The 26,370-nt window shown below is 37.4% G+C and overlaps 1 protein-coding gene across 1 annotated transcript; it reads right to left on the bottom strand.

The window, feature by feature from the left end:
• Positions 1–18,306: 18,306 nt before the first annotated feature.
• LOC103343442 (receptor-like protein EIX1) lies at positions 18,307–22,558 on the bottom strand. Its single transcript, XM_089052243.1, is given in 3 exon segments — positions 18,307–18,556; positions 18,663–21,027; positions 21,030–22,558. Coding segments are annotated over 2 exon segments (3,768 nt in total). The 5' UTR covers positions 22,450–22,558; the 3' UTR covers positions 18,307–18,556; positions 18,663–18,679.
• Positions 22,559–26,370: the final 3,812 nt, after the last annotated feature.

Raw genomic sequence — 26,370 nt, 5'->3', positions numbered from 1 at the left:
GTTTGCAGCATGGTTCAAATGTGTTCCAGACGTTTTTTTTGGTCATTGGCTGAGTTTAGATACCAGAAAACAGAAAAATAGCTTTTATGTTCTTATTTTGGTCAAAACTAGAATTTCTGCCTAATTTATTTTTTGCTGTTTTTCAGGTCAATCCGATGCCACCAACATGTTTAGAATGATTATTCTAATGATTTGAACCAGGTTTGGGGGCCTCCAGTGGCCTACATTATGTTTTAGGACGATTTGAAGCTCAAAAAAGGGCCTAAAACACTAAAAACAGCAGCTGCTGTTCTGCCCAGAATTTGAAGATTTTTCGTCACAAAAGAGGTTTTAGCGACGGTGTTCATCAGATTTTTCGTCACTAAAGAGTTTTTTGCCGCGGTGTTCATCAGATTTTTCGTTGCTAAATGTCAGATTTCCAGATTTTCATAATTACATATCCAGCTCAATTTCGTTCCAATTTCGTCACATTCCGAGACTTTTAGGAGCTAATACTAGTCCGTTGGCATTCAAAGACACAAGTTGTGGGTGTTTGAGTTCGTTGCCTTGTTGATCTCCTCTCACTTCAACAAATTCTTGCCCCTCCGCACACCTAGAAAACCCGGGAAGTCCTCAAACCCTCTCTCTCTTTAATTGATTATCCATTAATTTATTTCTTTATTTTACACATTGAGGACAATGTTTATTTTAAGTTGTGGGTGATTGAGTATTGTCTTGTTTCTAATTTTGTCTCTCCTTAAAATATATTAAAAAAAAATCAGAAAAATGTCATAAAATCAAAAAATATTTTCTTTTACTTTGAGTCTTGTTTTTATTTGTTTGTAGTAGTCACTTCCCAATTCTATGATGAGATTGAATTTTATTTACAAGTTACTTTCAAGAAGTTATGAGCATGACAATAATTCTTTACATTATCTTTGTGTTAGCCTTATTCTTGTGATTAGACTTGGTAAATCTTTTTGCACATAGCCATATTAATATGATTTTCGATTGGAGTTCACATGATTTAAATTCCCACATAAGGCTAGTGTAGACTTATACAACCCTTATTATGTGAGCTTTTGAGCCTATCTCTTTCTTTCTTGAGTGTTATATACTATTCTATAATTTTCTCGCCTACAAGTCGTTGTGATCTCATTATTCTTTGTTTTGGTCAAATACTTGAGGATGTTTAAATTGTTTGCTAGAACTACTTTCATTATTTATTTGAGGCATATTTCATGAACCACATGGATCCCAGGAAGTGATATAGGCCTTGTTTCATTCGTTTGAGCCTTTCTAGCCAACCCATATCAATTTTATCCCTAGTCAACCCCTTGTGCCTTCTATGTAAGCCTTTATCATTCTTTACCCAATTCTCCTCACCTTAACCTTTTGTATATTTATCCTACACCCTTTTAAGGAGCTTTGTAGAGCACTTTCATGGTTAAGGGAGAATTGCACAAAATGTTCAATCATGTGTATATGATACTGTTTCAAAAAGAAAAAAAAAAAGTAAAAAAAAAAAAATATATTTAAGACAGTATCAAGATAAAATTGTGTGCTAAAGTGCAAGATGTTATAATTTCATGGAAAGCTTTACTTAGCCCTTAGACTTCGTTTGTTCATCCATATCTTTTTCTTGTTTCACCCATCACCCTAAGCCCTATTTCAACCTTAGTGAAAGTCCTACTTGATCCAAGGAGAAGTGTGATTCCTCAGGTGGAGAATAGGTGTGGAAGGACTATGGTCGGATGGTTTAAATATTTTCAAGTGTGCGATATCTTCCCATGAGATCTTTTATTCATGTCTTGTGCTTTTATTTCAATTATGTGAGTACATCCTATTGCTTTGATTCTTCTCACATACATGAGTGACATTACCTAGTCAAATTTCGAGTGTTTTCATTGGAGTGAACATCCTTGGTGAGAATTGAAGTTAAAGCTTGTTCTTATTTGGTTATTTAACTTTTGTGAAGCTTAAGTCGTGGTTATATTAATGTTGGCTATTTCACACACGACACTCCAAGTTGTTCAATTAAAGTTTGGTTAACCCTTTGATAATGTCTTGAGTTAATGTTGCTTATTTCTTGAAGTGAGTTAACCGTTGGTGATTATCTCTGAGATCAATATTGGGAATTTAGTTGTTTGTTTGTTTTGAGTCGTTGTTTTTTTTGTTTTTATTTTCCGTTTTGTTTTGCTCGAGGACTAGCAAAATCTAAGTTGTGGGTATTTTGATAAGTCCATAAATATACTCATTTATGTACTCTTTTTACTTAAGTTTTGTAGGAGAATTAGATTTAAAAAGGGCTTATTACTTTACTTTTCTGATTTTCAGCTTTTCTGCGCTCTTAGAAGGTTTTTAAGGAAAAATCAACTTTTCGGAGGAATTTTAGAGCAAGGCCAATTGGAGATGAAAGCTAACATCTTGAAGTTCAATCTGTGATTTTTCTATAATTTTCTACCAAGCCAATTGGTACAGTATTACAAGTAAAGTTAGCCCACGTGCAGACAAGACAGTTTCATACATGTTACGTGAATGTGAAGAAACGGAAGCCTTCCTGAATTTTCCAAGTTACGTGCTATATATGGTTGGAAAGATAAGACATTTATCTTTCTAAAATATATTTTTAATGATTTTTCTGCAAGGCTGAAGATCCCCAAATCGTGTGACAATTGGGCTGAGCTGTATTTCCCTGTGGAGTTAGGAATTGTGATTTTTACTTTCCTATTTGGATTCCTTGTTTACCAAGACTTCTTGGACGACTTGTCAGTCAATTTTAGGGTTTTAGAACTCTGATATAAGTGATATAAAAGGCCAGCCAAGGCCCCAGATACGCATTCACGTCCAAAAGGGATCAACCGCGTAAGAGGAGAAAGCTGCCAACGAGTTCTTTCTTTTCCTTTCTTCTTTTAAGTTTCAGTTCTTATGTATTTATTTTTGAGTTCATCCAAGAGCATGAGTAACTAATTTCTTGTTAGTTAGGGCTTAATCTTGAAGCCCTAAACATGATTTCAATTCTATAGACAAGTTTGAATGGATTTTCAGTTTCTACAAGCGTGATGATTTCGGTTTCTCTATGTTATGTGAATTCTGATATTTTGTTTCTTTGAGTAGCTAACTTTGAAGCATGTATTGGAATTAAATTGTTGTAGAACATAGGTCAATTGCCTTATTGAATGTGTTCTTGTTTGCAACGAATAATTGGGTTAAGAACTAGTTATGAGAAATCGATTCTTGAATTCCTAATAACAAATGCCATGTTTTAGGGTTTTTGTGACACTCATATTCTCTTTGATCTTAATGGATTCTTGATTGTTAATTTGAGTAAATGCCATACTAGATTTCAATTAAGAATACACGTATTGATGTAAATGCCATACACTTTACATGCACTTAAGAGAGAATCATACAACTCGAGTCAAATGCCATGATCTTGTTGTGAGTGTCGTCATCATATGATTGCTAGAAATTGATTATCTATTGTTGTTTATGAATTGATTGATTGGTTAGAGGTGGATAGTGAGTCCTAGCTATTGTTCTTGATTGATTATAAACCAATTTCTCTTAAACTCTAATTTAAATTCTGTCTTGTTTTGTTTTCCTTATTTTGTTTTATTCACAAAATCAAATAAAAACCCCCCTTGGTGTTGGCGTGTGTGTGGAAGTCCTTGTGTTTTCGTTGCGTGACATTGATAAACATCTCTCTAGATTACAATCTCTGTGGGAATGACCCTTGCTTGCTTACTATACTATCATTTGATTTGTGCACTTGCAAGGTTTAAATATTGTTGTTAAAAATTACCAACACATTTCAAGCTCCTACTAGTCTCTCGTTCAACGCTAGCATGAAACTGTTTGAAAACTTCATACACTTGATCTTTTGTTCTTAGTGCGTAAGCCCATACCTTCCTGGAATGATCGTCAATGAAGGTAACAAAATATCTTGCACCACCAAGAGTACTAGTGGTCATAGGACCACAAACATCAGAGTACACAACATCCAATACATTGGGTTTTCTTTGTGCATGACCATGTTGAAACAAAGCTCTATGCTGCTTTCTAGCCAAGCAATGCGTGCATGATTTTAGAGGCATGCATTTCTTCATCACAGTCAGTGCCTCTCTTTTGGCAAGAATTTGTAGCCCTTTCTTACTCATGTGACCTAGCCGTTTATGCCATAGCTCGATCGAGTCTTCTGCAAGAGCATTTACGTACCCATTACTGACTTTTGCATGTGTCATGTATAGGGTGTTTTCCTTCTTCCCTCGTGCTAGGACAAGAGAATTCTTGCTGAGTTTCCATTTCCCTTCAGCAAAGACATTGGTGTATCCTTCATCGTCAAGTAATCCAGTGGAGATTAGATTGAGACGCATGTCTGGAACATGTCTCACATCCTTGAGGACCAAGTGACAACTTGTGTTGGTTTCAAGGGAAATATCTCATCTTCCCACGATCTTAGACAATTTGTCATTTCCCATCCGCACATTACCAAAATCTCCATTTGTGTAAGATGTAAAGAAGTCCCTCCTTGAGTGACATGAAATGATGCACCAGAATCCACTATCCAGCATGTATCTTGAGAGGAAAAATTAACGAAGCCATCACCACATAGAATAATTACCTCATTTCCACCAGAGGTAGTTGCGGTTGTGTGCCTGGCATCACTCTTTTCGTTACCTCTATCTTGCTCTTTTTTAAACAACCTGCACTCTCTCTTCATGTGGCCTATCCCACCACAATGGTAACATTCTAGGTCCTTTCTTGTCTTGGACCTTCCTCTCGAGCCATCTCTTGACTTGCCCTTTGACTTGTCTCGCCTGTGGAATTTTCTATTGTTAGTTCTTCCACGATACTCTGAGACAAGGGCTTCTGACTCGGCTACAACACTTTGTTCTTTCCTCCTTGCTTCTTCATTGAACATGCTATCTTTAACTATGTCTAATGTAAGAACACCTTGAGGAGCTGAATTGCTTAAGGATACTACTAGTGTATCCCAGCTATCAGGCAAAGAGCTGAGTAACACTAGTGCTTGTAACTCATCATCAAGCACCATCTTCATATTCGTCAACAGGTTGATCAAACCTTGGAAGTCACTGAGATGCTCGGTAATACTTCGACCATCTCTATACTTAAGGTTTACCAACCGTCGGATAACCGATGCCTTATTTTGAGTGGTCTTTCTGTTAATGTATGGTTTTTACTATTTTCTTTTGGCTTCCCTTGACAACTTTGTAATAGGATGTGTAATGTAATTTATCAAGCTCAAGTCTGATTAGGGAAAACTTTTATTGGTGCTCTTCTCTAATCTCTGCTCTATGGTGGCTCAAGCAATTTGACAAAGGTATTGAGCATTGCATATCATTACATTAAACAGTCTTCATAAAATGATGACTAGTCATCCGTTTCTCAGATGACTAGTCATCCTTGCTTCCATGGATAACAAACTGTTTTGTCCTATTCCTCTTTCTCTCTCTCTGCTGCCATCTGTGGTTTTCTGACCTAACGAATTTTTGGCTGTAAAGGCCACGATTTTGGTCATTTGGCGGTGGTCTCTTTTGCGTGGAATTTTTGGAAAGATTGTTTTTGCTTTCTTTCTCTTCTTCCTCAAGAGAGAACCATATATTTTTCATCTATGAGTTTTTCCAATTGATTTCTTTTTGAAAAACTGCTTTTGAAAACCCGAATCTGCATCTAGCTATTCAAATCATCTCTCATTTATATCTAGGTCAGATTCAAGACTGATTTCTTCAAGAGTATGGTTTCTTGAAGAAATTGGTCATTCTCCTTTGAATCCAAATATTGTTTTTGGTTCGTGTTGGAACTTGCAAGCTTGTGCCATGGGATGAACGAGCTGGAGAAGGAGCTGCCATTGCCATGAAGAACTGAGCTTCAAGTTTTGCTAAGTTGGAGAAGAAGATTGCACAAAGGAGGTATTGCTCATATTCCTAAATAGACCTAGGTGAATCTTGAGCTTGGTTGTATTTCCTTTGTAAGAATCTTTTTCTACTTAGTGGATTGCCTGGTCGGTTGATGACTCCCAGTTTTTCCCAATGGTGGGTTTCTGGGTGAACAAAATCTGTTTTGCATATCTGTAATTTTTCTGGGTTTGTGTTATTGGTGGTTGACTAGTCATCTTTATCTGCTGTTTGATGTTTGCATGATTTTGATGATTTCACACACTTTCACATAGTTGTTGCTAGCACAGGGGATGCCTAGATTGATGGGTCATTCTGAGTGCGTAGGTTGTCACTAGTAATCTTCTAGGGTTGCAGGTACATTGTGGTATGATCTGTGTGTTCTTTTGATTGTGATTGTTCATGACTAGCAGTTGACTAGTCATACGTGTATTTGGTCAAGGTTTAAAGTGTGTGAAGATTGCTGAGTTGTTTTGTCTTGGTTGTGTAATTAAATCTACCATTTGTCACCTAAGTACCAATTTCAATTGGTATCAGAGCGTCAGCTCTTAACACAAATAGAGAGATCCTAGGATTTGTTTTGGTGTTTAGGTGTGCGTTGGAAAGGGATCGAGTTGCTGGATCTTGCAACTCCCCTCCCTATTTTGACGGTAATAACTACGCTGCATGGAGAGAAAAATTTGAGATATTTCTTGATGCTCTTGATGAGTATGCAAGTGAGTATCTCACAAAAGAGTGGGTTGCTCCGGTCAAGACTGTTTTTGGTGAGGATGTGCCCAAACCTAGGTCAGAATGGACTGAAGCTGAGGTGTTTGGTGCATATTCGAACAAGAAGGCCAGAAATGCCTTAGTTACTGCTTTGTCTAGCACACAATTTGCACATATACAACATATCCCTAATGCTAAACAAGCTTGGGATAAACTAAGGGTGGTTCATGAAAGGGGATGACCAAGTTAGAACCCTAAAACTTCAGATGGTGCTTGCACAATTTGAAGAACTTAGGATGTCTGAAACTGAGTCTATTTCTGAGTTCCATGGGAGAGTTGAGATGATCACAAATGAAGCCATGAGTCTAGGTCAACCCATTGAAGAGCTTCTTGTTGTTCAGAAAATTCTTCGTGTTCTACCATCTAGGTTTAGAGCAAAGAAAACCGCAATCATGGAGGTCCAAAATTTAAATGAAATTAAGCTTGGCAAGCTTGTAGGAAAACTGAAAACCTATGAGATGGAATTGAATATGGAAGAAAATGACTCCAAAAAATCAAAAAATGTTGCACTTCAAGGAGTGCATGTTTCCTCTCTGAAAGTTGGTGAAAAATCCTCAGGTTTTGAGGATGAGATGGCCTTGTTTGTCAAAAAATTTAGGAGAATTCTTAAGGATAAGGGAAAGTTTGCTAGAGAGGGCAGCTCTGGTAGTGAGAAACTGTTTAGACCATCAACTGATCGGTCTAATGAGAGGAATAAGGATGTCAAACCTTTCACGAAAGATTTCAGAAAATCTGTCAAGTGCTTCACATGTGGAGGCATTGGACACTATGCTGCTGACTGTGCAAACAATCAGAAAAAATACTCCAAAGGAAAGGACAAGGCCATGAAAGTGAGCTGGAGTGAGAGTGAAAGTGAAGGGTCTCAAGAGGATTCATCTTCCTCTGATGTTGATGACCAACATGTTGCCTTTGTTGCCTCTGTGCAGCCCATGTCGATGAATCGATTCCGAGTCGGATGACCTGTCATACGAGTCATTAGGAAGAAAATATGATTGTTTGTTTAAAGAGACCTTGTGTTTGAAAGAAGAGAGCCTCAAACTTGAGGTTAATAACCAAGATCTTCAACATGAAATTCTCATCCTAAAAGAAACCAAAAAGGAGTTAAGTGACAAATTTGAGTCTCTAGAAAAAGAAAGTGATGCTCTTATGTCAATTAGGAGTAACCTTGAGAATCAAGTTAATGTGCTCAAGGAAAGTAACATTGGTTTCCAGAACTCAAACAAACAGCTCCTAGGTGAATTGAATGAAGCAAATAGGAAGATTATATCTATGACCATTGGTGCTTCAAAAATTGACAAAATGTTGAATATGGGAAAAGTTCATGGGGACAAAGGTGGCCTTGGATTTAATCACTTTGGTTCTAGTTCGTCTAGCTTTACCACTAATTTTGTCAAATCAGAAACTCCAGTCACTGTACCTCTTGATGTTCAGCAGAGTTGTCAAGAAACCTAAGTTTGTTCCAACTTGTCACAGTGTGGTTGATTGGTCATATTCGACCAGTCTGTCATATGTTTAGCAAAGATAAGACCAGAAAATTGTCTTCAAAATCTAAAAGGAATCCCAGATCTTTGCAAGATCAAGTTGATCATTTGATGAATGAAGTTACTAAGATAGCCAAACTTGTCTCCCTCAAAATGAGTTCTCCCATTGTGCCTAAGTCTTCTTGGATTGCAAGAGGTCATACCAAATCTCTTGTTGTGCTAAATGCCTTTGCTGCTTCAAACACCAACTCTTGGTATTTTGATAGTGGTTGTTCCAAACATATGTCTGGGGATAAAAATGTTTTCTCATCCCTCACCCCCTTTGATGGAGGCACTGTGACTTTTGGTGGAGGTCATAGGTCTCAAGTTGTTGGAAAAGGTACTGTTTGTATCCCTGGTCTGCCCGAGCTTAAGAATGTTAGATTTGTTGAGGGTCTCACATCCAATCTCATTAGTGTGAGTCAGCTGTGTGACGATGGAATAGTAGAGGTTAGATTCTCCAAGCATGGCTGCAAAATCATTGGAAAAGGTGACAATGAGATTGTTAGCGTGGCAAGGTCTAGGGACAATTGCTACTGTATTGATGGTGTCAATGATGCAAAAGAAGTAGTTTGCAACAAGGTTGTAAATGAAACAAGTGTTTTGTGGCATCAAAGGCTTGGACATGTGAATTTTAGAGACTTGCATAAATTGTCCAAGAGAGAGTTAGTAAGTGGTCTACCAAAGCTTGAAAAATCTGATCTGCATGTTTGTGAAGGATGTCAATTAGGCAAACAAGTTAGAGTGTCACACAAAAAGGTTAAACACATTCAAACTAATGTTAGTCTAGAACTTGTTCACATGGATCTTGTTGGTCCTATCCAAACCATGTCCCTTGGTGGAAAGAAATATATTCTTGTCATGGTTGATGATTTCTCTAGGTTCACTTGGGTCTCATTCTTACGTGAGAAATCTGAAACCTTCCAAAGGTTTAAGTCTGTTTGTCACCTTTTGCAAAAAGAGAAGATGACTAGTCATCTACCTCTTGTTAGAATTAGAACAGATCATGGCACTGAATTTGAGAATTCTCAGTTTCTGAAATTTTGTGAAGAAATGGGAATTAAACATGAGTTCTCTGCACCTATTACACCTCAGCAAAATGGTGTTGTGGAGAGAAAGAATAGGGTGCTTGTAGAAATGGCAAGGGTGATGCTAAATAGCAAAAATCTTGCTAAACACTTTTGGGCTGAAGCTGTCAATACACTTGTTACATCTCAAGCAGGGTATTTGTGAGGTCTGGTACCAAACAAACTCCCTATGAGATTTGGAAAGGAAAGAAGCCTAATGTGTCATATTTTAGGGTCTTTGGTAGCACATGCTATATTTTGAGAGATAGGGAGCATCTTGCTAAGTTTGATTCTAAGTGTGATAAGGGAATATTTCTAGGGTATTCCACCTCAAGCCGAGCCTATAGAGTGTACAACTGTAGGTCCAGAACCATCATTGAATCCATAAATGTCACTATTGATGATTTTGCTGCATCTACAGAGATGGCATTGGATGAGGATGATCTTTTACCTCCTCCTCCTCCTGAGCAAGAATCTCCAGTCTGGATCTTGTGGTTGACCACAACTTTTGGAAATTCTGTCCCGGTTGACTCACAACCTTTTCAACTTCTAGTTCCATCTCATCTGTCCAGGCTGCCAGCTCTCATACTGATCTTAGTCCTCTCACTCAAAGAGAGTGTCATTATTGGCCCTCTTAATCAGGGAGTGAGAACTAGGAAGCAACTTGCTCAAGAAATTAGCCATGTGTGTTATGTCTCCAAGGAAGAGCCTAGAAATGTGAAAGAAGCCCTACACCATGGTGAATGGTTTCTTGCAATGCAGGAAGAATTAAATCAATTTGTGAGAAATGATGTTTGGTACCTTGTTCCTAGACCAGTCAACACAAATGTCATAGGCACTAAGTGGATTTTCAAAAATAAAACTGATGAGCAAGGTAATGTGGTAAGAAACAAGGCTAGATTGGTTGCTCAAGGATACACTCAAATGGAAGGCATTGACTTTGATGAAACTTTTGCCCTGTTGCAAGATTAGAATCAGTTAGATTGCTTCTTGCCATTGCTTGTCATTTGAAATTCAAACTTTATCAAATGGATGTCAAAACTGCCTTCTTGAATGGTGTCCTAAATGAAGAGGTCTATGTTGAGCAACCAAAGGGTTTTAAAGATCCACATCATCCAAATGATGTGTTTCGGTTAAAAAAGGCTCTCTATGGTTTGAAACAAGCTCCTAGAGCATGGTATGAGAGGTTATCCTCTCATCTTCTAGGAAATGGGTATGTTAGAGGGTCTGTTGATAAAACTTTGTTTGTGAAACGGTTTAAAAGGATGTCTTGATTGCTCAAGTGTATGTTGATGATATTGTGGTTGGTTCTACCTCTGATTTGCATGTTCAAGATTTTATTCATGTCATGACTAGTGAATTTGAAATGAGTCTTGTAGGTGAGCTTAACTATTTCTTAGGTCTTCAAATTAAACAAAGCCATGATGGGATCTTTGTATCTCAATCTAAATATGCAAAAAATCTTGTGACAAAATTTGGTTTGGAGGGGGCAAAATCTGCAAGAACTCCAATGAGCACTAGTGCTAAGATTCATAGAGACTTGCATGGCAAAAGTGTGGATCAAACTCTCTATAGAAGCATGATAGGGAGTCTTCTCTACTTGACTGCTAGTAGACCTGACATTTCTTTTAGTGTTGGTGTGTGTGCTCGGTTTCAAAGTGATCCAAAAGAGTCTCACTTGTTTGCTGTTAAGAGAATCATTAAATATGTGAGTGGGACTATTGGTTTTGGGTTATGGTATACCTATGACACTTGTGTCAATCTTGTTGGGTATAGTGATGCCGATTGGGCAGGTTGTAGTGATGATAGGAAAAGCACTTCCGGGGGGGTCTTCTATGTAGGCAACAATCTTGTTGCTTGGCATAGCAAAAAACAGAATTCTGTCTCCTTATCCACTCTGAAGCAGAGTATGTTGCAGCTGGGAGTTGTTGTACTCAACTCCTTTGGATGAGACAAATGTTGGAAGACTATGGTCTTGCTCAATCATCCTTTCTAATCTATTGTGACAACATGAGTGCCATAGATATTTCAAAAAATCCTGTTCAACACTCTAGGACTAAGCATATAGACATTAGGCACCATTTTATTAGAGATCTTGTGGAAGACAACATTTTATCTTTGGAATTTGTTCCCTCTGAAAAACAGCTAGCAGATATACTCACCAAGGCCTTGGATTTTCAGAAACATGTTACACTTCGGCAATCCATTGGCCTTTGCTCAATTGATTGATTAGCTGGTCTGTTCTTTGTCTTCAGCACATTTCAAAACAGTTGACTAGTCATCTTGCTTGTAGTTGACTAGTCAAGTCCAAAATTTTTGTGTTTTGTTTTGATGTTGATATGTCACTGTTCATATCTCTCATTTCTGATGGTGTGAATGATTGAATGTTTTTGTGCTTTGTCTGACTTGTGCATAATCCCTTTTCTTGTTTAAGATGCTATTAGATGAGACTTAAATCGTGCTATCTTGTCCTCTTGGTGAACCACGTATCTTTGCTTCATTTTGGACTGCTCTTGTTATTATCTCTTAGCTGGTCTCACTCTCTTAGCCAATCTATTTAAATTTTTTTTTTTAAAAAAAGAAAAAAAAGAAAAAAAAGAAGTGTGACCAATGTAGTCACAGCTCTAGGACGGTATAAGGTGTTTTGATTGAAGAATCTAGAGCAAAGAGCCGTAAAATTGGGCCATTCAAAGTACTTATGTTCGGGATGTGCAAGTAACTCAAAATAAATTATCAAATATTTTGCCATTAGAGAGTGATGATATTTTGCTGTGAGCCCATACTATGATCATGTCTTAAGAATGCTTTGTATACTTGTTTCTCCAAGAGAGATAAGATATCATCTCTTGTGTCCCTTGGCTCTAAACCACCTTCTCTCCTAAATATGCCTTGTCTCTGAGCATGAATTGCATCTCATTGCCTATCTCTCAGAGTTGATTGTCTATGTACACTGCATATGGTTTTAATCTTTTCTTCTTTTTCATTCCCTTTCCTTCATGTGTTGAAGACTTGGTCTAGGCTATTGTGCTAATGCAACTTTGATCACTTGATATATGTGCTAGTTCATGCTTGTGTTTTTAGAAATCAAAACCTTGTCTTTCACAGGATCGATATTATTTGGTGTTTGTCATACTGCTGTTTTGGTTGACTAGTCATCTTTGCTTATGGTTGACTAGTCATCCGGTTCTCTGTGCCAATTCTGCCTGTGCCAATTCTGCCTGAGTTGACTAGTCATCTTACTTGTGGTTGACTAGTCATCCGCTTCGTCTCTTAACTGATGCGTTTTTTCTTTTTTGGGTCGTGTCGTTATGCGTCTTTTCCCTCTTCTCTCTCTCTCTCTATTCTCGACAGTTTCGTCTTCTTCTCCATTTCTTTTTTTTCTCTCTTCGAAATTCATTCCCGCTGCTAGCCATGTCTTCCTCAAAGCCTATCCTCACTTCCCACCGTCGTTCCAAATCTAAATCCACTGAAAGTGTGGATTTCATTCCCTCAATTCCTAGGGCTCCTAGAACCCGTCCCTCTTCCTATGTTCCTGTCGAAGATTCCTCTCCATTTGTGTCTTCTGAGGCTGCCTCCTTCTTTGAAGAAGTTGTCTCCAAAAGGAAATTTGTTCCTGAGAGGTCTTACCAGTTTGATGCTATTTCTTTGGCTGCTCAGGAGTTTGCAAATCAAATTTTGGAGCACTACCACCTTCATGCCCTAAACTCTCTCTCTGGTAAGTTTAATGCCTCTGTAATTCAAGAATTTTACTCTAACTTTCCTGCTGATCCTAAGGAGTCAAAATTTCAGATAATTGTTAGGTCAGTCCCCATTACTCTGAGACCATCTGTTATCAATCGGGTCTTAGGTTTTCGATCGTGCCCTGGTTTTGATTATTCAAAATTTGCTCTTGCTTCTGCTGATTACTCCATTGATCTTTTTAAATCTATGGCATACACTGATCAATCCATGCCTTTGACTTCTAAAGGTCTGCCTATCAAGTCTTACCTGTCACCGTTTTATAAATTTTTGTGGGACTTTATCCGTCATAATGTTCTCCCCACTGGGAACAATTCTAATCCCACTCTTGCTGCCTGTCAACTCATGATTTCCATGGTGAATCATGATAAAATTCCCCTTGGTGATATCCTTTATAATGCCATTCTTGGAAAGACCATTGGTCATGGTACCAAGCACAAGGGGACTCTAGTCTTCCCTTGTCTGATTCAGCGCCTTTGTGAGAAAAATGGGGTGGTATTTCATGATTCCGATCAGTGGCATCCTCCCATTGCTCCTTATGGCAAGGCCTCTGCTCTTAGCCGAAAGTTTCTAGAACCTTTCTCACTTCGTGTCGTCTTCCTCCGAGAATGCCTCTCTCGAGATCACCGGCTGCCAAGGAGGAGTATATTCAGCATCTTTTGAGCCGCATTCCATCCACTTCGACTCCTGCTGCTGCGATACTCCTGATCCTCGCCACTGTTGAGGACTCGGATGACTCTGTGGATTCTGGTGGCTCTTTGGTGTTTTAGCTTGGTGTTGCTCTTGGCTGTGTCCTTGTTAGGAAGATTAATTCTGGATAGGTTGTGCATTGTGATAGGGGAAGTTGTTTTGTAATCTCCTTCAGGTAGTCTGTGCATTTTGCTAGGGGGGATTGTTTTTGTTAACACATTGTGGGTAGTCTATGCATTGTGATAGGGGGAGTTGTTCTGTCCTGTTTTGAACAACTAGTATTTGACTAGTCATGAATCTATGTTCTGTATTGTTTTTAACCAACTGTTGTTTGACTAGTCATCCATATATGAATATGAGCTGTTAACCTTGTTCCTATATGCCTATCACTTTGTGGTTAATCCCTTTTATATGATGTTTCTCTCTCTCTCCTTTTTGCACTTTCCTTATCAACAAGGGGGAGAACACTCTCAACCCCACATTGCATATTGTTTTAAAAATTTCTGTGATAATATGCTTGTTTTTGTGTCGGGAAGATTGGTTGTTCTTACAGGAACTCTCACTTCATCATCTCATTAGTCTCGGTTTTGGGTTGAGTGTTCTTAGAGAGTGTGTTGTCAAGGAAAGCCAAAAAGGGGGAGATTGTTAATGTATGGTTTTTACTATTTTCTTTTGGCTTCCCTTGACAACTTTGTAATAGGATGTGTAATGTAATTTATCAAGCTCAAGTCTAGATTAGGGAAAACTTTTATTGGTGCTCTTCTCTAATCTCTGCTCTATGGTGGCTCAAGCAATTTGACAAAGGTATTGAGCATTGCATATCATTACATTAAACAGTCTTCATAAAATGATGACTAGTCATCCGTTTCTCAGATGACTAGTCATCCTTGCTTCCACCTGGATAACAAACTGTTTTGTCCTATTCCTCTTTCTCTCTCTCTGCTGCCATCTGTGGTTTTCTGACCTAACGAATTTTTGGCTGTAAAGGCCACGATTTTGGTCATTTGGCGGTGGTCTCTTTTGCGTGGAATTTTTGGAAAGATTGTTTTGCTTTCTTTCTCTTCTTCCTCAAGAGAGAACCATATATTTTTCATCTATGAGTTTTTCCAATTGATTTCTTTTTGAAAAACTGCTTTTGAAAACCCGAATCTGCATCTAGCTATTCAAATCATCTCTCATTTATATCTAGGTCAGATTCAAGACTGATTTCTTCAAGAGTATGGTTTCTTGAAGAAATTGGTCATTCTCCTTTGAATCCAAATATTGTTTTTGGTTCGTGTTGGAACTTGCAAGCTTGTGCCATGGGATGAACGAGCTGGAGAAGGAGCTGCCATTGCCATGAAGAACTGAGCTTCAAGTTTTGCTAAGTTGGAGAAGAAGATTGCACAAAGGAGGTATTGCTCATATTCCTAAATAGACCTAGGTGAATCTTGAGCTTGGTTGTATTTCCTTTGTAAGAATCTTTTTCTACTTAGTGGATTGCCTGGTCGGTTGATGACTCCCAGTTTTTCCTAATGGTGGGTTTCTGGGTGAACAAAATCTATTTTGCATATCTGTAATTTTTCTGGGTTTGTGTTCTTGGTGGTTGACTAGTCATCTTTATCTGCTGTTTGATGTTTGCATGATTTTGATGATTTCACACACTTTCACATAGTTGTTGCTAGCACAGGGGATGCCTAGATTGATGGGTCCTTCTGAGTGCGTAGGTTGTCACTAGTAATCTTCTAGGGTTGCAGGTACATTGTGGTATGATCTGTGTGTTCTCTTGATTGTGATTGTTCATGACTAGCAGTTGACTAGTCATACGTGTATTTGGTCAAGGTTTAAAGTGTGTGAAGATTGCTGAGTTGTTTTGTCTTGGTTGTGTAATTAAATCTACCATTTGTCACCTAAGTACCAATTTCACTTTCGCTCGTACATGGACGACAATTTTGTCCATAATTTGTATGCATCCGTCTCTTGTGCCACATGGTGGAACACACTTTGATCCACCCATTGTCGGATTTGTCCGACAGCTTTTCTATTCAGAATGCTCCATGCATCGTCTGACTTTCCTTCTAGTTTTTGTCCCAGCAATTGAAGGGGCTCATACAAATCCTTGCAGTAAAGGATGTCCTCCATTCTTGGCTTCCAAATGGAGTAATTGGATGCAGTCAATTTTAACATTGTTGCTGATGATGATGACGATGACTCCTCCATCTTAAATTACACAAGAATATAATTTTTTTTATTTTTTATTTTTAGCTGAAGCTCTGATACCACTTGTTGGGAAAGATGGCGAAAAATAAAAGAGCCAATAAATAAATATGGCACTCCCAAGATCTGACTTCTCCCAGCCTTGTGTAAATAAAATGGGCAAAATTAACACTCTATCTTCCACTAAGAAAAAATAATGGGAATACAATAATAATATCACCAAACACCGGTGGCTAAACTCTTTCTTGGGTTTTCTCTCAAGACGATTTTCTCTCTCACACAAGTGAGGTTTTCTTATCTCTCAAAACTCTCTATGTTTTGGTTTTCTAAGGGATGCCTATAATTGAAAGAATGCAATTGCTTTTATAGGCAAACGTCCCTAACTAATTGGTGGCCGTGCATGAAAGAGAATTCTTCTCATTTTCTCTTCCATTCATTTTCTTCAAATTTTCCCGTCCTTTCTTTCATTTTATTTTGATCTTTATTTCCTTCTTTTTCTCTCCTCCACTAACGAGGGAAACCCATCAAGTGCGACTGCAATATTAAATAGATATAGATGTTTGCCGATCATTTTCTTGTTCTTGGAAGTTGGATTTAGATGTTTGTCATTCTCATTTGATTGTTCTTGGATCTAGACGTTTGTCGATCATTTGCTTCCAGGCTCCATTAGTACAAAGGTCATACAATGTCATGATGTTGGGGGAATTCAAGCTACTTTAACCCAAAGTTCAAGATTGCACGTTGACATTTAGGAGGAAGGCCATGTATTGAACGGGGATCATCCGATTGTTACTTTTTCAACTCTGTATATAACAGAGTTATTATTGTAGTCAGTCATGATGAAAAGATCAATATACAAATCTCTCTAAAAATACTATGTCTTTCTTCTTCAACTCTCTCTCTCTCTCTCTCTCTCTCTCTCTCTCTCTCTCTCTCTCTCTCGGTGTGTTATTAGGAGCCCTAGTCATTAACAATCAAGTTAAGTGCTCTGTTCAACATTGTCCAAAAGGGTTTCTGCTAAAATTGGTGGACATTGTTGAAGAATGAGTCCCACATCGGAAACTTGATTAAATAAAATAAAATATATAATGAATGGTTCTACTACTGATATCACCGATGCCTTCTGTGATAAAACCCCACACCAACTGGGCTTTGTAATTGGAGACAATATTGGTGTTGCTAGTAGTGGGCGGATGACCCGTCTCTCTGAATTTATCATGGTATCAGAGCAAGTTGATTGACTGGGCCTGAATTGGGCCTCTATCATTACCCAATATGTAGTGTTCACATGTTGGGCTTGAATTTTTACCCTTACCCTTTACCCAATACATGGTGCTCACGTGTTGAGCGTGAATGTTTGACTCCGATGTGGACTTGGCTCCACGTGTGGCCTGCTATGTGGTGGTCTCATGTGAGGGGGCTTGTTGAAGAATGAGTCAAACATCGGAAACTTAATTAAATAAAATACAATATATAATGAATGGTTCTACTACTAATATCACCGAGGCCTTTTGTGATAAAAACCCCACACCAACTGGGCTTTGTAGGTGGTTAAGTTGGGGACAATATCGGTGTTGCTAGTAGTGGGCCAATGGCCCGTTTCTTTGAATTTAACAGACATTACTTTCCCAACCAATTTGGACTTCTAATAAGCCACTATCAAGCTGACTAACAAGTTTATGAAAACTAGGTTCATCTGGGTCTGGCATATCAAGTTTTTTGTTTGTTTATGGTTACAAGAGATATTGGGAGGAGGGAATCACATCTAGGACCTCGAGTGCAAGGATAGATGCTCTTACCCGCTTGAGCCACAACCCCTTTGCTAGCCTATCAAGTTTTCATTATGGCTCTACAAATGTTTGTAATATCCAAGAGACAGCCGTGATTGGCCTGCAGGCCTTGATGGAATTGCATATGTTGGAGCCTTTATGCCACACAACACTATATATCTGCAAGTAATGGGCAAGAACTTGAACATTTCTACAAATTGAAAAGAGAGAAAATGCTTGTGATTGCTTTTCCAGGAAGACCTTCATTCTTGTACTCCACACACAAGATTTAGCACACAATTAATATATAAACTTTGGTACAAGGCATTTTGCAGCTCACAAGTAAGCCTAATACAATCTTAAAATCCACAAAATAGAGCATTGCAACCTTAACCAAATACAAAAAATCTGTTTACAAAAAGGCATCTTCTACATGTGCCCAGAACAGGATATTGAATTATGAAAGGAAAGAATGACCAAAAGAGAGCCACACATTTAAAAGGAGAAGCTGACCCCCAATTTCCAAGGAAAAGTTGTACGTTGCAAATAGATGACCAAAACAGAGCCACACATTGTAATTTGAAATCAAGTCTACTTTGGCTTTGGTTTAGTTGATTAAAATAACAATATAGCTGGAATTAATACATTAATTGGAGTGAGCTTGGATTAAAATGGATATGTTTATTTCTCTCAACAAACCAAAAAAAAAAAAAATCGGAGAACTCCAAATTAATTGTTTTGACAAGTAATTAACACTAATATAACTCATATTTATTCCTACTAAGCACTCCAAATTAACTCATAAACTCTTCTCCAGATACCTAAGCGTGCGCGTACTGGCAATCTTCAACACTTGAACTGAAAGGAGGCATTCAGCTACAGCTACTTTTCTCCTAATTTAGATGCTGCAGCTAAATATCAAAGTAAACAAATTAATACCCGTCAATTTGGAGAAAAGTACAAATGCAATAAGAAAATAATTATAAAACGAAATTAACGATGAGAGAGAAAGAGTACCATTGCGAGCTTATCTATTAGGCATATGCTAGCTTTAGTTGCCTCTTGATCAAAGCTATCTTCACATAAAGCCAATCATTTAAATCATTCAAGAACTTGAAGTATGTATATCTCCATGGCCTGTTGAATATCAAAGTGCCGCAAACTCCCCAAAATCCAGCAGCAAACCCAATCCCCAAACTGATGTAAAATCCCAGTGTTATAAACTCATCCTTATCCTCTTCATTGCTCAAGCTAGTTTGCTCATTTTGATCAGCACACATCTTTTTAAGTGGAGGTCCACATAGTAGAGGATTTTCAGCATAATCAAGGGGATCAAAGCTTTGGAGCTGAGTGCCTGTTGGTATTTTGCCAGACAAGTTGTTATATGACAAGTCCAAGAAACTAAGACGATCTATCCGAGCAAGGCTTGTCGGAATTCTTCCATCTATCTGGTTTCTTGACAAATCAAGAGAATCCAATGACTGCAAATTTCCAATCCCTGGAGTTATTTGACCTGTTAACCGGTTTCTTGAAAGGTTTAAAGAAACCAACTCAACAAGATAAGTGATTTCACATGGAATCTCCCCTGTTAATCTATTGCTTGAGAGATCAATTCTCTTCACAAGGCCCAAAGTGCTTTTGTATGTCTGCATTCTTCCTTTCCATATAAAGCTTGCATCATCCTCATAATTAGTTACAGCAAATGAGCCCTCACCCGTAACTCTGTAATAAGAATGTGTGCTGGATAGACTTGGGTTTCCTTTTTTAGCCAGAGTAGTCAAATTGTTGAGGCATTTGGGTATCCTTCCAGAGATGTTGTTCACAGAGAAATCCATAATTTGAATTCGTGTTAGATGACATAATTGCGAGGGCATGCTTCCATTGAAGTGATTAGAGGAAAGCATCAGAATAACCAAATTCTTCAAGCTGAACCCTAACCATTTAGGTATTGAACCTGATAATTCATTATCTCCCAGATCAATTACCTCTAAACTTCTGCAGTTCTTCAAGGATGAAGGCAATTCTCCAACAAATCTGTTGCTTCTTAATTTCAAAGTTTGCATTTGAAATAAAGAGCCTATTGCCATGGGAATTTTTCCGGAAAAAGCGTTGTTACTCAAATCAAGCATGACTAGGGTCTCCAAATGGCTCCAGCAATCTGGAAGTTCTCCAGAAAAACTGTTGCTTGAAAGATTAAGAAATGTTAAATTCATATCCGCACTTGCACATAGGAAAGAAAGCGACCCTGAAATGTTATTATTAGAGAGATCCAGATACGAGGCTTGTGATAGAGTTGAGGGAATTGGACCTTCTATTTGGTTCGAACTCAAATGTAGTTCTGGGTAATGTGCAAACTCCAATGTCAAATTTGTAAATATTCCTCTGATTTGGTTTTGTGAGAGATTAATAATGTCTGCTTTACGAAGATTACTCCAAAACCAACTTGGAAGGATATCAGAAATTCCAGCATTAGAAATATCAAGGATGAAAGAATCATTTTGAGTTTGAAGCCATTTTGGGAAAAGAGGACCGACATTGCAGGACGCCAAAAGTATGTAACCCAACTTGAAGGGAGGAACCCAATCAGAATGGAAATTTAAAACTAGTGAGTTATAGGATAAATCCAAATAATATAAATCGGAGAGTTTTGAGAAATGAGTTTCTGAAACCACCCCTTTCAAAGAGTTTATGCTGAAATCGATCTTCATCAGTTGCGACATTTGCCCAATACTTTCAGGTATTTTTCCGCTTAATTGATTGGCGCTAAGATTCAACCATTTCAAAGATGAGAAGCTTGTAAGATTGTTTAATGACCCCTTAAGAACATTCTCAGAGAGGTCCAGACCCCCTAATGAGTTTTGAGCACATCTAGGCAATAGTTGAACAAACTTGGATAATTGTCCACTCAGATGATTTCTTTGAAGCCGCAATGTTCTCAAATTACACAGCCTTGCAAACGAATTTGGATTCGCTCCATCAATCTGGTTATCAGAGAGATCCAGATACACAAGAGAGCTCATGTTTCCAATGAAATCGGGAATGAAACCAGATAGATTATTGTTGGAGAGGTCAAGACTAACAAGGCTTGTACTGTAGTTGGACAACCAAAGAAATATTGAAGAAGTGAGATGGTTGTTAGAGAGACGAACATACGCAAGAGATGTAGAAGAATTTGTTTTGTAAAGAGTAGTGGAAAGAATTGGAGTAGGAGGAGGAGGAAGACTACAGTTCTCCAAGGTCAACTTTACTAGTTTAGGGAGGAGAAAGAATTTGTCTGGCCAATCGAAAACAGTACTGAGATTGTTTTGGCTTAGGTCCAAATACGTTAAAGAAGAAAGAGCGAGGAGCCAATTGAGATTTTCTGGTTGAAGCTGAGTATGGTGAGGTCGAGATTTTGCAATTGCCTGAGGTTTCCAAACGAACTTGGAATTTGACCAACCAAATTACAGGAAGAGAGTCTGAGGTTTCTTAGATTGGTTAGAGAACCAATGAAATCGGGAATTTGGCTCCCATTGAAGTTTCCGCTTAGGTCCAAATCCGTTAAAGAAGAAAGAGCAGAGAGCCAATTGAGATTTTCTGCTTGAAGCTGATTAAGGCTGAGGTCGAGATTTTGCAATTGCCTGAGGTTTCCAAACGAACTTGGAATTTGACCAACCAAATTACAGGAAGAGAGTCTGAGGTTTCTTAGATTGGTTAGAGAACCAATGAAATCGGGAATTTGGCTCCCATTGAAGTTTCCGCTTAGGTCCAAATCCGTTAAAGAAGAAAGAGCAGGGAGCCAATTGAGATTTTCTGGTTGAAGCTGATTATCGCTGAGGTCGAGATTTTGCAATTGCTTGAGGTTTCCAAACGAACTTGGAATTGGACCGACCAAATTACAGGAAGAGAGACTGAGGTTTCTTAGATTGGTTAGAGAACCAATGAAATCTGGAATTTGGCTCCCATTGAAGTTTCCGCTTAGGTCCAAATACGTTAAAGAAGAAAGAGCAAGGAGCCAATTGAGATTTTCTGGTTGAAGCTCATTATAGCTGAGGTCGAGATATTGCAATTGCGTGAGGTTTCCAAACGAACTTGGAATTTGACCAACAAAATTACGGGAATAGAGTCTGAGGTTTCTTAGATTGGTTAGAGAACCAATGAAATCTGGAAATTGGCTCCCATTGAAATTAGTCAATGAAAGGTCCAAATCCGTTAAAGAAGAAAGAGCAGGGAGCCAATTGAGATTTTCTGGTTGAAGCTGATTACCGCTGAGGTCGAGATATTGCAATTGCTTGAGGTTTCCAAACGAACTTGGAATTTGACTAGCCAAATTACAGAAACTGAGACTGAGGTTTCTTAGATTGGTTAGAGAACCAATGAAATTTGGAATTTGGATCTTATTGAAATCAATCCGTGTAAGGTACAAATATTGTAAATGCTGCAACTCAATCAGTTTAGGACTAATCATCTTAACTTGGACAGAATAAGGTTGAAGTTGAATCATCTTACCAGGGAAATAATATCCAAGATAAAGTTCAATCACATGGCCAGTTTGGTTGCTACAATAGACTCCTTCCCATCTGCAACAATCTTGTTTTTCGGCTTCAGAACCCCAAGAAGAGAGATAATTGAACTCATCCACCAGGCCACGTTTGAATGCAAGTAGTGCTTGCCTTTCCCTCTCTATGCACCTCACTGTCACTTTAGCATCTCTGAGGCTGTGGCTGTGGTTGTGGCTGTGGCCAACTTCTCCTCCTTTTACGTTTTGTAGGAAAAGGATCGATAATGCAAGAAAGAGTTTGAAGCACCTTCCGTCGCCCTTCATGTTAATTGATCAAAAGCACATGCACATGCAAAAACACTGCAAGTGTATATTGATATATGCTAGCTTGCATCAGATATATATAGGAAAAAAGGAAGAAAGCTTTTACAAAGAAAAACACCTGGAGCACTGTAGAATTTTCAAAGACTTTTAAGTCTCCACAGCTATATGTAACTCACACGTCAAGTAGGTGTTGGCTGTCCAATTAGACTAGTTAGAAATGATGAAGAGTTTGCAGGGAAAGATCTACTAAGATATCTTTTGCTGGAAAAAGGAGGATGATAGATGTCGTGTTCATACTACTATTTTTTAATTTCGATAAAAAAAAGTACTACTTCTAAAATTGTGGGTTAATTTTTTTAATATAAAAATAATTGTGTACGTTCGGTGACATAGCATGTTGTTTTGCTGAGTAGTGACATAGCTCAATGATGCTCTCATACCATGCCATGCGGACAACCACCCCGTATGATTCAATTTCAAATACATATGGATGTATCATTTAGAAAGGAAAAACATTTCTCGTAACGGAAATAGTACTATTTTGCTATCTCCACAATAATGCTTGAAAAAATTATCCTAAGTGGTTTGAAACATTTACTAGTATACCTTGTGATTAGTGTGGTAAACAAGTTTAAGAGGAAACGTTTCAAGATGGAGTAATATTTTTTTTTTATAGATTTAAATAAAAATATTTTAGATGCAAAGGAAATTACTAAGACAATGAATGCAGGATATGTGGAAACACATATTTCACTGGTCAATAAAAAAATGACAAGTGAAAAAAAGATATTCCACAAATCAACTAATGCAGGGAGCTTGCTGTGGACAACTATCTTCAAGTAGACTTTGAAGTCTTCGTATGCAAACTCATGATGACTGACTCACACAAAAAGACTCTTAAGTCTTTTCCATTCTTTGGTTCCACAAAAAGACTGTCAAGTCTACATACTTGAGTGTAAACTAAACTTTTAAGTCTTTGCACATCCATATTTAACTCAAACGTCAACAAAAGGTAATTTCTTTATTTCCTTTTGCTTTTTTAATTGCTCAATTACTTTAATTTACCATTTTATGTTTTTTATTTCTTTGAAAAGCCAATTGGTCGTAGAAACAAAGCTCCAGAAAATTGTTTTTCCACTTGCTAATTTCCCCGAACTCCGAAGGCCAAGAAGTTGCTTGGGAATCTCTTTGGAAAGCGTGTCATTGTAGTGTTTTCAAATGAAAGATTGAAAAGTGAATATGAAGGACACGGGTAAACAAAAGGAAGAGATACTCACCACTTTAATTCATGTCACTTTGTGGAAAAAGGTAATTGAAGAAAGATTTGTCGGTGGTACAAGTAAACAAGTAATAAATCAATGAACATTGGGGAAATTAATGGATGAGATCGAAGACTTGTGACTTAGATTTGATATGGTGATTTGCCTTCCAACACGGGCTCTAACTCACTTGCAGGTACTGACTCGACTTGACTTGGCAAGGTGCCTTCTCATGTTCACTCAACCATTGGCTTTGCATCCCATCCCCATGGGTACAAGTTACAAATATTTTCGTGCAAATGTGGACTTGACTTAAGTGAAACATATGGAAATATCTCTACTCAACCATTATTATTATAATACCTATATATTTATTGATACTAATAAATGAATATTGGGTTTTTATTCAACAAACTACAATATAAGAGTTTCTCAAAACACTTTGGTTATTGACCAAGTCTATTTTGAAATGCCCCTATAATTTAGATTGATATTAGATGGGTCTTACGATTACACAAGAAAGTTTCTCGTATTATAGTTATGATCACGAAACACTTAAGTATATTTACTGTTGGATAACTGATCATAGAGTTTCAGAGCAGCTTCCTACATTTTGCATTCGGATTCTTTGATTTGATTTGTTTTGTTGCTCGTTAAATAATTAGTATATGAATTACTCACATTCCTGTTCTTCTGAACTCTTGTGGTCCAAGGAAATTATGGTCACCTACCCTTGGATATAAATTATAATCTAAGGGTGATTAAAAAAACAAATTTAAAAATTAAACAAAAACTAAAATAAAATTTATTTTAAAAAAAATTAGATTATAAAAATAAATAAAAAAACTGAAGAGTAAAACACGCTTCCAGTGAAGCAAGAGAGCTTGGGTAGTGAGATGCATTTGGGTTTTTTTTCTCACCATACCCAACCCATATGAGAGAGAGGTGCATCAGAGACATGGGCTGGGTTTTTTTTTTTTTTTTTTTTTTTTGTGCAAAGATTTTTTTAAAAGATTATGTTTAGATTTTTAAAGGTGGATGTGGAGTTGGTCGTCCATATCAGTCTTGATTTTCTCCATGTGTATTAAAATTTAGAAATTTATTCATATTCCCTATGCTTGATCTTTTTTGTTTTTATCAGCAAGGGGAAATAGAAGTTTTAATTTAGGACCACCAGGAAAAAAAAAACACAGAGATCAATCTTCCTCCTCCTTATGTCAATCTTCCTTACTAGGTATTTGATTTTGCTATATTGGTTGGGTTCGTTGTTTCTTGTTATGGAGGAAAATGGTGTGTGGACTTTGATGTTATTTCAAAGGCCAAAAAAAGATTGAAGAGAGAAAAAAAAGAAGAAGGAAAGTCATGAAAGAAGAAGAAGATGTCATGAGAGAGAATGTTGATGCTTTAGGGAAGATGTGAAAACATAAATGAGGAGAGAGAAAGTTGAATAGCAAAGTTAATTAAATTAAATTTTAATTAAAGAATTAGTTTGTTTAATCTCAGCCATTTATTGTAGTCTAATTTAATAGTTCAAAATTTGTGTCAAAACTTGTGTCAAAAATATGGTGCCACAGATCCATCTCCATATCCCCATATATATATAGTTCCCTTCTATTGAGGGATCCCTCAAATAATTTTATTTGAGGGACACTCTTTAGGGTACCTTACAATTTTTTTTCTCAATGATCCAAACTATATATTTTTTAGGTATTCATTCATAGATAATCCTTACAAAAAATTAGACAAATCAGAAACCGTTTTGATATCCAATTGTGTCTTACAAAATCAATGAACACGGTACATCAAGAAAGTACTAACATTTCAATAACTCAAATGAGTGGTCAAATAATAGGATTTAAGTAATTTTTTCTAGAGATGATCTTTGAATGAGTATCTACAAAATAGACGGTTTGGATTAGTGAAATACAATCCGGAGTAGGGCATACAAAGGGTGTCCCTCAAATAAACTTATTTGAGAGATCCCTCAATGAAAGCTCTCTGTATATATATATATATATATATATATATATATATTTCTCTATTTCACAGTTGGTCTGCCATTTCGTCTCAAATACGTAGGAATAAAAAGTCAGTTTGCATGTTGCAAGGAGAAGCTAAAAATAGATTACCAAAACAAACCCATACGTTAGTTAAAGGACACGGCACTTCCTTAAAATTAGAACTAAAGTCAAATACTTGGCGTTAGTGTTCAAACAAGAGAAACCAGGAAGCAAGACCACAATGTCTATGATCTGCTACAGCTAGAAATTAAGCTAGGCATAGTGACTCTGCATTGACTACAAGTATGATAAAATTTTTCTCCATACAAGAGCCCACTCTAATGGGAAAAAGTTTAATTCCATGAAACGATGTGTGAATGTGGATGGGATTGGTATTCTTGCCTCACCCTCTGCCTAGTACCATCATTGCCCCGTTAAATATTTTATTTTAAAGTATAAGATTTCGAGTATTTTAGCTATAAAATTTACTTAGATGATGCTGCTCGTGGTTATCCTCCTGATTTTGGTAGCCATTATATTTGTATGCTACATCGACATATTTGTTATAAAGTGTAGGGTCACGTTAATATAGGTCCTTGCAATTCAAAAACTCTAGACCATAACCCATCAATAATAAAACCTTTAAATAAAACCCAATTTTA

This window comes from Prunus mume, linkage group LG5 (assembly GCF_029339155.1).
Source record: "Prunus mume cultivar Tortuosa linkage group LG5, ASM2933915v1, whole genome shotgun sequence".
In the NCBI taxonomy this organism is placed as follows: Eukaryota; Viridiplantae; Streptophyta; class Magnoliopsida; order Rosales; family Rosaceae; genus Prunus; species Prunus mume.
Note: the sequence above shows the minus strand (reverse complement) of the source record. Positions and strands in the feature narration are given on the sequence as shown.